This window comes from Gobio gobio (assembly GCF_949357685.1).
Source record: "Gobio gobio genome assembly, chromosome: 21".
Taxonomy (NCBI): Eukaryota; Metazoa; Chordata; class Actinopteri; order Cypriniformes; family Gobionidae; genus Gobio; species Gobio gobio.
In genome coordinates, this window is record NC_137117.1 from 17,995,892 (window position 1) to 18,012,684 (window position 16,793).

General features: G+C 36.3%; 1 protein-coding gene across 1 annotated transcript in view; it reads left to right on the forward strand.

Moving 5' to 3' along the window:
- The window catches only part of itga5 (integrin, alpha 5 (fibronectin receptor, alpha polypeptide)), a 65,781-nt gene that overhangs the window by 20,908 nt on the left and 28,080 nt on the right, over nt 1-16,793 (forward strand). The window contains exons 3-15 of the mRNA XM_079802446.1: nt 6,971-7,071; nt 7,523-7,646; nt 7,738-7,799; nt 7,905-7,950; nt 9,077-9,202; nt 9,292-9,336; nt 9,748-9,791; nt 10,005-10,058; nt 14,205-14,257; nt 14,342-14,550; nt 15,710-15,910; nt 16,004-16,049; nt 16,488-16,601. Of these exons, the coding sequence (XP_079658572.1) occupies nt 6,971-7,071; nt 7,523-7,646; nt 7,738-7,799; nt 7,905-7,950; nt 9,077-9,202; nt 9,292-9,336; nt 9,748-9,791; nt 10,005-10,058; nt 14,205-14,257; nt 14,342-14,550; nt 15,710-15,910; nt 16,004-16,049; nt 16,488-16,601 (1,225 nt within the window). The remainder of the gene's footprint in view (nt 1-6,970; nt 7,072-7,522; nt 7,647-7,737; nt 7,800-7,904; nt 7,951-9,076; nt 9,203-9,291; nt 9,337-9,747; nt 9,792-10,004; nt 10,059-14,204; nt 14,258-14,341; nt 14,551-15,709; nt 15,911-16,003; nt 16,050-16,487; nt 16,602-16,793) is intronic.

The window sequence follows — 16,793 nt, forward strand, 5'->3', positions numbered from 1 at the left end:
CTTTTTAATAGGGCTGTCAAAAGATTAATTGCGATTAATCGCATCCAAAATAAAAGTTTGTGTTTACATAATATATGTGTGTGTACTCTGTTAATTATTATTTATATATAAATACACACACATTCATGTATATATTTAAGAAATATTTGCATGTATATACTGTATATACATTTATATAATCTATAATATATATAAATATAAATGTTTTATATATAAAAAATTTTTTTTCTTAAATATATACATGCTTGTGTGTGTATTTATATATAAATAATAATTAACAGAGTACACACACATATATTATGTAAACACAAACTTTTATTTTGGATGCGATTAATCGCGATTAATCTTTTGACAGCCCTACTTTTTAATAGTTTTATTTATCGAAACGGCCCTCCAAAACTATATTTACTCAGTTGTCAAAACATAGTGCATCACTAGAATACATACTTTGGCCTTGTTCCTCAAATCAAGTCTTGTGCAACTAATTTAGCGCATAATGTACACTGCTAATTGTTTACCGGCACTTAAAGTGGATCCAGTATTTTGACTTGTGTTTCTGCATCCTCCCCAAAACAATCCCAGTGTTGAAAGATATCTGCTCCTTCCATTATGTGGCTTCCTAAAAGGTACCACCTTTTTAGTCGCACAGCTCTCCACCTTTCATTGTGTAGACTTTGCTCTGAGAGGGTGATGGAAGATGGGATTTAGAGGAAGAGAAGGCAGACAAGTGCTCGAGCAGACTTCCTGATGTATATGCAGGCTCAGATTTTCTTAAAATAGTTGCGTTTCTCAACAGGGAAGGCAGAACATGATAGCTAGCAACTGCTAAATGGATAAATAGAGATGGTTTTATGTAGCTTGTTTCGGGAAGTCATATTCACATCGAGAGCAAAAATACATCTGGAATGGTGTCACATGACCTAGAAAATCAGATGTTATTTGTCAGGGGGGAAAAAAACTACCTACAGAAAGAAAAAAATGTCACTGGAAGAATCGCGAATATTCAATCTTGACATGAACTGTCTGTTTTGTGGCTGTCTTCTTAGAGCCAGCATGCTAACATCGTTAACCGCATTGTTGGTTGTTGATCTGCTTACCATGCCAGAATCATTTCTGTTGTGGCGGTGATGTAAAACATACTTTTTATTTATTTATTAGGATTTAGATTTCTGTGCACTGCAGCAACCAGGAAAAAGAATAAGCGGAGACCCCAACAAACACTCTATCAATTGAATCAGACAGAGTCCTATTGAACTGATCCAAGTTGCTGAGTATGTAGAACACATGTCAGGGTACAATGAAGTGTTCACAATCTCAGTGAGAGACTGTTGGCTTCCTTCCTGCGGAATCAAAGTCTCCTCTGAACATCCAAGCTGTGATTTACTGCCTATTACTTGAACACGGGGAGAAATATTCCAGCAACAGATCCATTTTATAATTATTTTTCTCACATGATGCACAGCTGCATGTTCTCGAAAATATCGCCATACTGCAGATTATGCTGTAGAGGGCTGTAAGCATGCTGTGTGTTCATTAATCATGCATATGTTATGCTTTTCTTTTTATTACGTTTGACTTCAATTAAAACATAATTTTGTTTTGGTTTAACTCAATAGCCAAGCAGAAGATCATAATTGAATTTAGCTAATACCGTGTGACGTATAATGCATTACAGCGGCTGGTTTAGCCTTGGAGGTTAATGCTTATCCAATGATCATTCAATTAGATGTCAATACATCGTGATCGATCCAAAATGGTTTATATTTTGACAAGTGGTTTTTACGCAATTTTCTTTAGTCTCAGTAGTCAGGCAATAAACCTGAAATAAAACATGACAATAACCACCTTTTTCAGCACCCCTTGGTTCTGGAAGTATTTTATTTTATTTTATTTTATTTTATTTTATTTTATTTTATTTTATTTTATTTTATTTTATTTTATTTTATTTTATTTTATTTTATTTTATTTTATTTTATTTTATTTTATTTTATTTTATTTTATTTTATTTTATTTTATTTTATTTTATTTTATTTTATTTTATTATTTTGTTTTGTTTTGTTTTGTTTTGTTTTGTTTTGTTTTGTTTTGTTTTGTTTTGTTTTGTTTTGTTTTGTTTTGTTTTGTTTATTTATTATATTAATTATATTATATTATATTATATTATATATTATATATTATATTTTATATTTTATATTATATATTATATTATATTATATTATATTATATTATATTATATTATATTATATTATATTATATTATATTATATTATATTATATTATATTATATTATATTATATTATATTATATTATATTATATTATATTATAATTTTTGTTCATTGCGAGTTTTTTTCATTTTCCAGTTTTGTGTGGTTTTGTTTTCCTAATTGATTTATTTGCCCCCCATTTTATTTTATGTTCCCATTTTACTTTATTTTCCCATTTTATAAAAAGAAATTATCCAAAAGTCGAGAGCATATGTCATTGAATAAGAGCTCATGTTAGGTCTTTCTATGTTTAAATGTTATTATCAACAAAAAAACATTTCCTATGGAGAAAATAAATGACTGGTACTCTATTTACAGTTTACGTTTAGTCTGCAAATATTTCAAATAAAGATCTCACCACTTAAATCTGGGGTTGACCCTGTGGCCACTGATGCACCATTGGCTTCCCTAAATGGACAGCAAGAGGTTCACATAGTACTTCCTCCTGCCTAACATCCCTCAGTCAAAGAGAGCATTAGCTAATCGTGTCTTCAGGTCTGACCTCTTTCCTCTTCCTCCCCGATAAGAAAATAACAGAGTATGATGAGAGAGAGAGAGAGAGAGAAATGCGAGTGGGCGGGAATCAGAGGAGAGCGAGAGCGTTGACTCTTGTCTATTCTCATTTCCCTGTCTCTCGGCGTCTCCCCAGGGACGCTTGATGTGATGACTGAATTTAGCCATGTGGCTCATGCCTTCCGCTACCCCTTCTTGACCCTCCCTTTCTCTTACACAGATCTAGATACTCCACTAATGGGGCGGTTCTCTCATCGCTGAAAGAGAGAGGTGTGTGTGTGTGTGTGTGTGTGTGACCTCCTCACCTCCACTATCCCACGAGAGAGTCGGCCGGGTCGCCTTGGCCTGACTCCAGGAACTGAGAGCACTCATAGGATTAGCATTCGAGGGAATTTTGATTAAAATGGCTGTATATCACAGCAGAGGTGTCTCTTAAGGTGCCTTAATTGTTGGAATACTTCCTCCTAAATCTTCTAGGTTACATCAACATTATTCTCACGTTACCAGATTCAAGTCTGGTCTACAATGCAGATTCTGGCTAAGAACCACCCACTTAGACATGTGAAGTAGTTTCACTTTTTATGTGACATTTAAGATGAATTGGATTTAACCTTGAGCAAAAAAGAATGTCCGGTTTAATTTCCAATTAACTTGGTTGAATATCTGTCGAAGATTCAGTTCTTTCTCTATAGAGAAAAGGAATGACAGTACTACTGTTGCACTCTATTTACAAATTTCTATTTAGTCACAGCAAAAATTTCAAATAAAGACCTCACCACATAAATATGAAAACAAATGTTCTTTTTTCGTTAACAATAGTAAAACTGCTCAAGTTGAGGTAAGCCATCCAATCAGATTAGGGCTTGCCACTTTTGTGTGTAAAACGTGTGAAAAATCTCAAACTGCTGTAAGTCTACGGAATCTTGCATCCAAGTCTTAAATAATCATGGCCGTCATTCTGACACAAAGGCAAATCTCATCCAGTTTCGGGTATCTCTCCCCTAACCGTAGCCAAATAACACCATTTCCCCCACCTTCCCCGCTGAGCTTTATCTTCCCAGCTGTACACCTCACCCTTGATGTGGAAAGTGAGATAATTGTTAGTTTTAACGGTCCACCTCCATCGACGTTGACTGATTCTCGTCCCACAAACTGTCCTCCCCAACTGTGCACCAGTTTTACATTAACCGTCCATATGCCGTGTCTTGGAGCGCTCTACACACACTTGAGTTTTCAGTTGTAAGGAGTCTCACAGGGGCAGGGCTGCTGGTTTTCCAGCGTGATTCTTTAGGCCTCTTTACTTTGGCACTGAGAGAGGGAAAGACAGGGAGGAAAAGAAAGAGAAAACCATCACCCTGGAGGTGACCATAAGGCATATATCCTCTAATGTTATTAGAGGGCTCTAATCCCCACTGCTTTCCTACTGGGGTACCAAACATCCTTGAGAGAAGGAAACAAAAGATGTCTGGGGAAAAGGAGGTTTGTGTGTGTGTGTGTGTGTGTGTGTGTATATCTAGGTTAAGGGGTGGTGTGGAAAGGAATAGGACAAGTCTACAGAGATGACAAGTAGAGGGAGATAAAGAAACCATACAAGATAGTAAAAGAATGAGTGGGAGATGGTGACTTAAACAGAGAAAATAATGAAGTGGAATTCCTAGAAAGGGATGACAGACTTTGAGAAAGGGAAGAGGAAGGTGAGGGGTGCTAAGAACTCAAAGAGAGAGAGAGAGAGCGAGAGAGAGCGAGAGAGTGTTTGTATCTGTAGGAGTGTATCTGACAGATAGCTTGAGCTCCTGTTTTGCTTGGATGAGGGTTCCTGGCACTGTTTCCTCACTCAGAATGAGACAGTCTTTTTAGACAGTAAAATAGGGTCTTACCAATTGGATGAATCACAGAAAGCAATGTTTGAGTTATATTTCACCCTAGAATCGAAAAGTATTTGTGCATTAAAGATTTTATAAGGCCTATTTTAGGCCTATTACATTTTTTTAAAACATTATTTTAAAGACAATTAGGCATATTTTTACCTCTACATTTTCATTACTGTGATATGAAAAAGGACACCTTATTTAATTCTATGGTTTTACGTACTAGGACATAATAACAAACATCTGGTCCTTGGCAGGTCTTAAAATGAGGTTAATACAACCTCAGATTAACAACAACACATGACATATTACACTGTGTCATTTATTTAACAAAAACTAGGCTACGTACTAGGCTAACTAAGTACGCCCTTCCATAGGAATAAAGAGGGTAAGTAGCAGTCTCAGGCGCTGCTAATCAAATGCCTTTGATTAACTGATCATCAGCAAGTGTGATCACCTCTAGAAAAGCAGAAGTTTTGGCTGTTTGCTGGTCTGGAGGTGTGTGTTAACACCATGCCAAGGAGGAAAGACACCAGCTATGATCTTTGAGAAGCAATTGTTGCTGTCATTGATCTGGGAATGGTAATATGGCCATTTCCAAACAATTTTAAGTCCATCATCAAATAATAAGGATGATTATTCACAAGTGGAAAACATTTAAGACAGTTGCTAATCTTCCCAGGAGCGGACGTCCCCGCAAATTCACCCCAAGGTCAGACCGTGGAATGCTCCGAGAAATCGTAAAACACCCAAGATTCTACAGGCCTCAATTAACATGTAAAATGTTAAAGCTCACGGCAGTACAATTAGAAAAAGACAGGACAAGTATGGCATGTTTGGAAGGGTTGCAGACTTAGGTTTGCAAAGATGCATCTGAACAAACCATAAGACTTCTGGAACAATGTCCTTTGGACAGATGAGACCAAAGTGGAGATGTTTGGCCATAAGGCACAGTGCCACATTTGGCGAAAAAAAAAAAAGCATATCCGCTCAAACACCTGATGATTTTTGCAGCCGTAGGACCTGGGCACCTTGCAGTCATTGAGTCGACCATGAACTCCTCTGTATACCAAAATATTCTGGAGTCAAGTGTGAGGTCATCCTTTTGAAATTGGGTCATGCAACAGGACAATGATCCCAAGAAAACCAGCAAATCTACAACAGAATGGCTGCACACTGGCCCAGTCAAAACCCAGACCTCAACCCGACTAAAAAGTTGTGGCAGGACCTTCAGAGAGCTGTGCATTAAGACATTCTCACAAACCTTATTGTTAATTAATTATACCTAATTATGAAAATAATATTTTGGATAATTTAAGTATAGTTTGCATAAAGTTTTCTTTATGCAAAATATAATTTCCTACTCTTATTTTGACTTGGGGCTTCACTATGATCCAGACATTTCTTGACAGTTTTCGTAATATTAACCCACATAACTTGAGTTCCTGTTTTGTTTGGATGAAGGTTCCTGGCACAGTTTCTTCTCGCCGAATGAAACCAGGCCCTCTTCAGAGCCAGCTGAGAATTGTGTTACCACCAGTTGTACCTTTCACTCATTTCTCCTCTTCCTCAATCTCTCGTTCCCCCTTCCCCTCCATCGCACCACAGAACTCTGTTGCATCATGCTTGTAATTATGGTGCAACTGGAGAAATGTCTGTGGCATAGTTCAGTTTGGCAGTCAGGGATGGGAATGGAGTGTGTTGAAGGCTTTTGGCGGAATCAGTTTGAATGTTCTGGCCTAGTGAGCTCTGATGGTCTTGGTCTAGTGGTCTTATTGTTGAATCCCCACCCCTCTCATTGGCCAGGACATGTCACCTTTGTTTTGATTTCAGCCCATATGTGACCATCTGTCTTTTCCTCTTCTTGTGCCAGCATGACCTTTAACCTTAGTGGACACCTGAGCCTGCATTGTGCAGTCTGTTCTTTTTTCACCTTAGACTTTTCATTTTATTAGGGGTCTTAATGCACCTATAATCAACATGGAACTGCATTCACAACACATTTAACTTCAGTGGTGTGCCATTTCTGAGTGCCACAGTGGGAAATAATGTTGGCCAGGAGTTGTTTTTATCCACTAGGATGTTATTGGCTTGTAAAATACTTTTGATATTTAGAGTTAGTTTTAAATTGATGAAAGATTATTATTATTATTATTATTACATATTCTTTCCTTTATAATGACAATGTTGAATTGTGCCCAATAACACCATTTATTACATTTTGCTTTATTTATTTAGTCTTTCATTCTAGTGTTCATAAGTGGTATCATCATCATATTCCTTTGTACTTTTGTATATATTTATTTAATTTTTTTCTGGCTGTAGGAGATCTAAACGTGACTGTAAATGAAGCTATGCATCAAGGAGAGTTCAAATCCCATCAGTGGTTTGGAGCAACAGTACGAGTTCATGAAGATAGTGTGCTGGTAAGATCTTCTTACTCATATTTTTGACTATGTGGAAAATAGTCAGTATAATAGTCAGTTTGGACTCATACAAATGACTTTGCCTTCAATCACAAATGTTCTAGAAAAAATAATGGTTGATGACTCAAGTCTAAAATGTTCTTAAATTGTCTGTGCAAGTTTCAAATTATAAACCGATCAAATCCAGCTCTATTCATCCGGTATAATTCCTTTGTTTTCCTTTTGAATGCAAACTTTGGCTTGTGGATAATGCTGGATTTCTGTCTGTAACATCAAAAGTCCAGGTGTTGTTCTTCATGGATTGTCAAGCTGTGACCTGGATTCATGGTCACGGTTGCTTACCTCAAGAGCTACTGTTGACCTCTCTTACATTCTTCTCTACACTCAGCTAGCATGTGGGTTTTGTGTCGATAGAGTTTTTCTTTAACTTCTAGCAATATCCATTCCATAGGCTTGTGCCCCCCTCTACTCATGGAGAACCATGCAGGACAAGCCTCATGCTGATAATACCGGCTCATGTTTTCTGGCCGTCAAAAACTTCACCAAGTTTGTGGAATACGCTCCATGTCGCACAGGTGGGCTTGCAGTCAGTGATGATTTGATATGGCACTGTCCAATAAAAGTTTTTTTTGAAGTGAGAGTAACATAACTTGCTGTCCATTGCAGAATTCCATGGAAGCTCAGGACAAGGCTACTGTCAAGCTGGATTCAGTGCTGATTTTACTCAGGTGAGATGTTGTTAGAACTGAATAGGACATTATAATTTCAAAATGCAATGCATATCTGCAGTTTTCTTCTTCTGGTCTCACTTAGATACTGTTGCTATGTTACAGGAAGGAAAGGTGGTGCTTGGAGGACCTGGCAGTTATTTTTGGCAAGGTTTGGCTTTCAAAATATAAACATTAGTCTAAAAATGTGGCATTTATATTAAGTATGGTATGTACACTTTAGTTGAAAATTTTGGGGTCAGTAAGATTTTTTTTCTTGGAAAGGATGCATTAAATCAAAGGTAACTAAAAAAATTGACAATATATTGTCAAAATTCATATTTTTTTTTTTTTTTTTTTTTTTACATTTTGTTCATCAAAAATATGTTTTCAACATTGATAATAATAAACGTTTCTTAAGCAGCAAATCAGCATATTAGAAAGATTTCTGAAAGACCATGTGACACTGAAGACTGGCGTAATGAAAATTCAGCTTTACCAACACAGGAATACATGACAACAAAATCTCTTAAAACATGGGCGTTGGAATTAAAATAAAATGTGGGTGGGTCTCTCAGAAAATTTTTACTGGAGTGTTAATGCCATTTACATTAATTACAAATACACAGCCTTGTATATTAAACATCTGGTTGGGCCAGACTATATTACGTAAATCACTGAATTATATAGAGCGGCAATAATGTAGGAGAAATGATGCATAGCAGAGAGTTTTGACTCAAATGTGTTTTGACTTTTGCCGAACTCACTCTACTCCTTTTTCCCATCACATATCAGATCGGAAAGGCATTTATTTTCAATAAAAATGAAGAAAATATTCGGAAAGTGGAAATAAAGCATCTAACGTTTAATAATGTGTTTATCGGTTAGGGGTAGATAAACAGACGTACTGAATTAGAGATGATAAAAGTGAGAGGGTCTAATATCATTGGTCGTAAAAAGTGGGTGGGTCTTGTCCCACCAACATACAATGGCTCCAACGCCCATGTCTTAAAATAAAAGCAGTTATTTTAAATTGTAATAATATTCTCTAGAAGAGAATAAAATTCTCAAATTTTAAAAATCTCAAAGGATTTCTTTCAAAATAATTCTTTCAAAACCCCGAACTTTCGAAGGATATTGTATGTAACTGTCATAAACATGGATGTTTGAACTAGCTTTCCATCAGTTTTAATTTCACAAGAAAAATTTGGATATTTACATTTGTTATTTGCATCGACTGTGACCTTTAGCTCAATGCAAATGCAATTAAAAGATCAATTTCTCCTTACCTTCTCTAGGCCAATTAATCACTGCGGTTAAACAAGAAATTGTCAAAGCCTATTACCCGGGATTCTTCCTGACATCAGTGGATGGTCAGATTCAGACCAAACAGAAACATATCACATTTGATGAAACCTATATGGGTACGTCTTTCCATCCCCCTCTTATTAGCTGTCGAGTAGTTTTTATAATTTCCTGTTTGTCAAAGCCGCATTTCTCATTTATTTAACAGGTTACTCAGTGGCTGTGGGCGAGTTCAGTGGTGATGATGATGAAGGTGAGTGTTGTAACCCTAAAAAATAAAACCTCTGTCATAGTGCTAATTTAGGTTACAGTTTCACTATATTATTTTGGTGTCATTTTTAATTTACCCATTAAAAATGGAAATAGATGTGTTTTACCACAGATTATTTAATATCATCGTCTGCTGTTTGAATAACATTAGAGAGAAGCATTAAATTGGAGCATAGTTTGTAGAACCTTTCAAAAGATGTGTTATTATGATTATACCCTCTTTATGAATCCATTTCACTTAAACAAACTTGAAAACGGAGCCTTTGGAGTGACTTGCAGTGGCTCTGATTACCAGAATTCTCAGAGTTCCTGAGGAACCAACACATTTCCATGTTTCCACTACTAAATCTTTCTCTATTTTCCTCTCTTTTTCTTTTGGCTTGCCTGCTCTCAGACTTTGTGACTGGAGTTCCCAGGGGAGTCAGACTGCATGGACAGGTGAGAGGAAGCAGTCACACTATCAGCTGTGACATTTAGCCCGATAACTTTTTACTCAAATTGTGGGTTACAGCAGCTTTTCAGTGTGATACATGTGACAAAATCCCTTACACATCCCCTAATGTATGACTTCAGATAAATTTGGACCCAGCGATTGTTATGATGGCAATTAATGGAACACAAATTATATTGTGCTGCATTTTTTTTAATCAGGTTTCCATTCTCAATGGCTCTCTGGATATGCTGAAGAACTTTACTGGTGAGCAGGTAAGTTTGACGGCATTTATTCTATTTTCAGTGTGACAAACATTAAAACAACTGCAACATTCAGATTATAGTATTACACTTTTGGTACATACATACCATGTTCCACACTGGCTGAGGTAAAATGCCAGGCCTGGTTCTACAGGGGTGCTAAGCACCCTCAAACGCAAGCAAAAGCCCTCAGTTGATACTGTAATAATATTGGCGAAACTAATTTGGCAGATTCAAATGCATCTATTTACAGCGAGTTTTTGCAGCGTTGAGTAATGTAGCCAATCACAGATATAGTTGTTGATTTCTCGAACGCGATCAGAATCTCACCGCTCAAAACACAAGAGTTTTTATTCAGTGCTGAGTTATGCTGCCTTCACGTGCTTCACGATTATCGGAAAGGTAAAATTGCACATGAACGGCCTCACATTGAATGCAATGAGCTCATAATCACGATTTCAGAAGTCGGAATGATCAAATTTCCGATAGCACGTGAAGGCGGTATTAATGCAGGCTCACAAAACCTCTCGTTAGCAAACAAAGTCAATACACGATGTAAGTAAGATATTTATTGTTGACGACTTCATTTTTATAACGGAACTTTGAGATCGCGGTGAACTGACAAAGCAACAGCATTTTAGTGATCGTAGCGATCTTGGCTTAATCTTGGCTCACTTTCGAGGCTACAGTCATTCATTGAATAACTATTATTGCTAAAAGGAACCGACGGCCAAATGCATGCAGCAAAGTTTCGAAAGTGACATCTAAATATAAATGCCACTCTTCACGAGACAGAAATATCCTCCTGAGACCCAGAATTCTGCTATAAGGGTTAGCCTCTGTAGAGGACATTATTTAGCGAATTTCTCTGACAACATACACAGTTTTAAGTCTGGATATTCTTATGAAATACAAGACATTCTTATGAAAGTATTAATACACGTCTTTTTACATTTACATATTGTCCCAAAACAAAACCCTTTAAAATGCAAATTAGATACAGTGTATAGATGCATTGCCTAGAATGGGAATGGCATTTATGGCCATATTTACACACACATATTGCATAAAGTAAAATGGAATATCAAATGATTCTGTATCTTTCATAACATTGAGAATCATCTTTATACAAAGTTTGGATTAAAAAAACTTGAAGCATAAAAACTGATTGGTGAATTAAAACAAATCTCATTGTTTGTCTATTCATGTCATTTTAATTTTCTCAATAAAGGGGTTCTGGTGTCCTCTACAGAGCAGAGGATATAGCATTTAACATGGGAATTTAAAAAAATATATCAATTTGTTTTTTTATGCTCCAAACAATAATGACCGGGAAAAAACTAATCTAAATTCACAAAACCTTTTTTTCTGGTTCTCAGGAAGATATGTTAAAATACTAGTAACGCATTAAATCAATGTAAAGGCAGACTAATAGATTTATAGACAATTTGTAGCAAAATATTTTTGAAATTCCAATTATTGGTAAATGACTTGTAAATAAATAATCATACATTTCTCACTGTACACTGCTATGGTGGAGCCGTTGCTTAGCCTGTCTGCACTTTACTAGAGCACCCTCAGTAATTTCAGGAGCACCCTCAGTGATTTAATTCTGGAACCGGGCCTGTAAAATGTGCATACATTTTTCACCTTGTTGATGATAAACAGACAAAATTATCATCATAAAATATCCCTGAGACTAGTGGATTCTTGTGGCTAGTAAGGAACCACCTAGCAACCTTTTAGCAACCGCACAGGGATGCAGATTAAAGGGTTAGTTCACCCAAAAATGAATTGAAAATGTCATTAATTACTCACCCTCATGCCGTTTGAAACCCGTAAGACCTTTGTTCTTCTTCAGAACACAAATGAAGATATTTTTGATGAAATCCGAGTGCTTTCTGACTCTGACCCCTCCATAGAAAGCTATTTAATTAACACTTTCCAGGTCCAGAAAGGTAGTAAAGACATTGTTAAAATAGTCCATGTGACTCCAGTGGTTCAACTTTAATTTTATGAAGCGACGAGAATACTTTGTGCGCAAAAAAACGAACAAAAATAATGACTTTATTCAACAATATCTTCATGTCTGTGTCAGAGTCCTACACTGTTGACGTAGTAAATACAGTACAGTGCTTCTGAGTTACATCAGAGCTACGCCAGAACGCCGGCATACCATTGGCCGAAGCTGTTCATGTGAGTACCACAACGCGTGTGTGTGTGTGATGCTGACGCAGGAGCTGGCCAGAAATTGTTGAATAAAGTCGCTAATTTTTTTTTTTTTTTTTTTTTAGGCACAAAAAGTATTCTCGTCGCTTCATAAAATTAAGGTTGAATCACTGGAGTCCCATGGACTATTTTAATAATGTTTATACTACCTTTCAGGGCCTTGAAAGTATTAATTAAATAGCTGTCCATGTAGGGGTCAGAGAGCTCTCGGATTTCATCAAAAATATCTTCATTCTTCAAAAATATCTTCATTTGATGATGAATGTCAACGATGAACGAAGGTCTTATGGGTAGTTAAAGGGTTAGTTCACCCAAAAATGAAAATTCTGTCATTAATTACTCACCCTCACGTCGTTCGAGACCCGTAAGACCTCCGTTCATATTCGGAACACAAATGAAGATATTTTAGTGTAAAGCTGATGCTGAGAAAGGCTTCATATAGGCCTCCATTGGCATTCAGTACACTTATACTCCCAAGACGGATAAAAGGCACTCAGAACATCGTTACAAAGTCCATCTCACCACAGTGACTCTACAATAATCTTACAATGCGACGACAATAGTTTTTGTGCGCAAAAAAAATCAAAATAACACCTTTTTCCAACTTGTTACTGCCTTCCGTGTGTGCCTCCACGACGCATGCGCGAGAATATGACGCAGATCCGGCGTTCGGACAGATGACCCAGAAGTGATTTGTTTACAATCAGAGGAAGACGCGCGTATCTCAGCTGTTGGATTCTACATTGATCGTGCTTTAGGTCTCGGCGTAGTGCTCAAAATGGGGATAAAGTGTGTATTTCATGGATTCTCGAACCCCGGCGCTACGTCATATTCTCGCGCATGCGTCGTGGAGGCACACACGGAAGGCAATAACAAGCTGGATAAAGGTGTTATTTTGATTTTGTTTTGCGCACAAAAACTATTGTCGTCGCATTGTAAGATTATTGTAGAGTCACTGTGGTGAGATGGACTTTGTAACGATGTTCTGAGTGCCTTTTATCCGTCTTGGGAGTATAAGTGTACTGAATGCCAATGGAGGCCTATATGAAGCCTTTCTCAGCCATCAGCTTTCAACAAAAATATCTTCATTTGTGTTCCGAATATGAACGGAGGTCTTACGGGTCTCGAACGACATAAGGGTGAGTAATTAATGACAGAATTTTCATTTTTGGGTGAACTAACCCTTTAACGACAGAATTTTCATTTTTGGGTGAACTAACCCTTTAACCACACAGAGCATCTTAGCATCAGATCAACAAGTTTTGTATGGGCATGCACCACTGATATTTTCAAATCTAGTTTCTAATTTGTTCTATTGGCTTTTGTAGTGTAATACTAATAATATATTCTGCTATGACAGCAGCTATTTTAGGACGTGACATTTAAACAGAATTAATGTCATTCTACTGCTTTGCAAAGCTCGATCCCACCATGATATTCTTCAAACTGTTGCACACTGATGATATAAGCAAAAATTATTTCCTTTACAAGTCTCTTTAAACTGGGCTGAAGTGCTCTGTGGTAAGCAGTAAAGAACAGATTATGTGAGGCGAGAGCTTACGGGCAATTTTCCTAAACTAGCGCCACAGTTTTGCAAATGGAAATTGTTGGAGGCCTTTAACTGCTCTGATTGCCTCAGCTGAGTAAATACAATCAAAAAGCATTTGTGTGTGCCCACCTCGGGGGGGCTAGAGAAACGAGCCACATCTGAATCATCAAAGAGCTCTTTTCATGTACTCGCACTATAACAAATTGGAGTAAATGTCAATGTATGCCTTTAGGCGAAAAGTTATCATTCATGTGACATTTATTAGATCCTGCATGTTGTTTCGCATGTACAGTGTAAAAATGTGTAGCTTGTGTCCATGATGATTCGGATCAATTACAGTTTTTAGATTTTAATTCACCAGATGTTCCCATATTTTTCAGATGGGTTCCTACTATGGCTACTCGGTGGCTGTTACTGATATAAACAATGACGGGTAGGTAACCATAACCAGGTTTAGACAAGAATGTACCACATGAATGTTTTCAGTGTTTAAGTTTGTGGTTCGTATCACCTTCAGAATGACAGACCTGCTAGTTGGTGCTCCCATGTTCATGGTTCGTGACTCTGATGGGAGGTTAGAGGAGTTGGGTCGGGTCTATGTTTACATGCAGAATGGACCTCTGGATCTCACACCTCAGCTACCTCACCTCACCGGCACACAGACGTTCGGCCGGTTTGGCAGCACCATTACCCCTCTTGGAGATCTCAACCAAGATGGTTACAACGGTGAGAGATTTGTCCAGATTTTTGCATTTGTTTATCTGTCAGTCTTCAAATAACCATATTGGTTATTGGCCGATATTGGAGTTTATTTATCGGTTTTGGTTATCTATTTTTGGTTGTGATTTAAATATTGGGATCCATAGGGCACAATATTTAATTGCGCATGCTCATTCTCCGAATGTTTACATCTGGATTACCTCTGTAGTCATTTAACTCTTACTCAAAGTTAATTTTTCAAAAATGTAAAGTTTTTTATTTAATAAAAAAATATATAATTTAAATAAAAAAATAACACTGTGAAATGTAATCTTTAGCAAATCTCAAAATGAATTTTTCATTATAATTCATTATAATGTTATGATGCCTAAATTCTGTTAAATAATTTAAAAATGATTTATTTACATGAAGCATTTCGTTTTTAATTTATTTAGACAAAATAATATATCTGTTACTTATTGGTTAATTTAAAATAATCAAGTTTTCATGTGTTTTATTTTTAACCTATTTAGACAAAATTATATAGAATTTTAATATCTATCATTTATCAGTTAATTTAAAATTATAGTTTTTTGTGTTTTAGTTTATTTAGACAGAATTATATAGAATTGTAATATCTGTCATTTTATCTGTTAATTTAAAATTAATACTTTTTAAGTTTTTATTTTTAATTTATTTAGAGACAATAATAATTATGGAATATTAATATCTGTCATTTATTGGTTAATTTTAAATGATTACTTTCAAAAATAAAACAATAAAAACTAAAAAGTAATGTAGAATTTGAATACCTATCATTTATCAGCCTTAACATGAAAGTAATTATCACATTTTTGGTATTGGCCAGAATTGTAATATTAGTGCACCCCTAATTCTTGAAAATAGAACAATATTCACAATTTTATTGATTTGACTGCACTGACACTATTGGATGACAACATCACTGATTTTATAGATGAAATGAACTAATTTAATAATTGATAATCTTTACTATGGTACCGAGTCAACACTGAACTGACAAATGACACGGTTTTCTTTAGAGCTGCTGTACAGCCGAAATTAACTTTCTTTGCATCATTGAATCATTTTCCTGTTATCACTGTAAAGCTGCTTTGAAACAATCTGTATTGAATAAAGCGACTTGACTTCCATCTCCTCTTAACAGATGTGGCCATCAGCTGTCCGTTTGGTGGAGAAAACAAACAAGGATTGGTGCTCATCTATAACGGACATGCTGGAGGACTCGGGGAAAAGCCATCTCAGGTGATCACTGGCCAATGGGCTTCTGCTGTACCGTCAGCTATACCCGCCAGTTTTGGTTACGCCCTTCGTGGAGGCAAAGACCTGGATAACAACGGCTACCCAGGTGAGAGAACTTAGTCTGTTGAGCTACCATAAACCACCACCATTACTTTTGAAATCTAGTCTGATACCATGTTTTTTTTTGTTGTTGTTGCAGATCTCATTGTTGGTGCATTTGGTGCGGACACAGCCGTTCTTTACCGGTAAGTCAAAGACATTTTTCACATTTAAAATGTTCTTTTGAACTTTCTATTCATCAAATAATCGTCAAAAAAAATTTTTGAGCACCAAATCAGCATATAAGAATGGTTTCTGAAGGATCATGTGACACTGAAGACTGGAGTAATGATGCTGAAAATTCAGCTTTGTCGTCACAGGAATAAATTGCATTTTAAGATGCACTGAAATAGAAAACAGTTATTTTAAATGATGATAATATTTCACAATATTATTATTTTACTGTATTTATAATCAAATAAATGCAGCCTTGGTGAGCAGAAGAGATTTCTTTCAAAAACTTTAAAAAATCTTACAGAGTCCGACCCCAAACATTTGAAGGGTAGTGTAGCTATGGAAAGCTATTTAAATTTGAATCATATAATTGTTTAAAATGATAAATACTGAAGTTATGTCATTTGCAGGTCTCGTCCTATTGTGAACACCAGTGCCACCTTGACTGTCTATCCAACTATGATTAATCCTGAGGAGAAAGCTTGCCCAATAAGCCGTGGGAACGAGACCCTACACGTGTCCTGGTACGTCTGCCATCTTGTTTCAGACAGAATTTGTTGCATTCCTGGTCCAATTTGGTAAATAGACTTTATTAGGCCTGACAATTTAAAGTTTATCCAAATCCTGAGTATTCAACAAGCAATAATATGGGACAAGATCATGATCTTTCACATTTAACATAATTTAAGCACCATTGAAGTGCACTTATGTAGGAA